General features: G+C 53.9%; 1 protein-coding gene across 1 annotated transcript; it reads left to right on the top strand.

The window, feature by feature from the left end:
• Positions 1-26: 26 nt before the first annotated feature.
• On the top strand, positions 27-483 carry LOC103399708 (homeobox protein Hox-D4b-like; the record flags this gene model as incomplete). The annotated part of the gene is made up of 1 exon (XM_008338354.2): positions 27-483. A coding segment is annotated over one exon (330 nt), but the record flags the coding sequence as incomplete, so codon positions are not given.
• Between the last annotated feature and the right edge of the window lie 12 nt (positions 484-495).

Raw genomic sequence — 495 nt, 5'->3', positions numbered from 1 at the left:
TTTTATTTGCCTTGGAGTAGTGTATTCATGTGTTTTATGGCTGTGCCATTACAGTTAATCCCAACCACCTGGGACCGGAGCCGAAGCGCTTGCGGACGGCCTACACCCGGCAGCAGGTGCTCGAGCTGGAGAAAGAGTTCCACTTCAGCCGCTACCTGACGCGCCGCCGCCGCATCGAGGTGGCGCACGCGCTGTGTTTGTCGGAGCGCCAGGTCAAAGTGTGGTTCCAGAACCGACGTATGCGCTGGAAAAAGGACAACAAGCTTCCCAACACCAGGGGCAGGAGCAAAAACAAGAGGTCGGCGGACATCAGCCACAGCGACAGCGGCATCGCGAAGGCCGCCATCACCGTGTGAAAAAATGTGTGATGTTCGTCATCATCTTCATCCCCGAACACTTACTTCACCCACTACATCCTGAAACTATTCTTTACCGCCTCGAAATACTCCAGCAGCTGCTGTCTTATCTTATACTTCCATGATAGCTGGCCTGTTT

This window comes from Cynoglossus semilaevis, unplaced genomic scaffold, assembly GCF_000523025.1.
Source record: "Cynoglossus semilaevis isolate Cse_v1.0 unplaced genomic scaffold, Cse_v1.0 C18812067, whole genome shotgun sequence".
Lineage (NCBI taxonomy): Eukaryota > Metazoa > Chordata > Actinopteri > Pleuronectiformes > Cynoglossidae > Cynoglossus > Cynoglossus semilaevis.
This window is presented reverse-complemented; position numbering and strand designations above follow the sequence as displayed.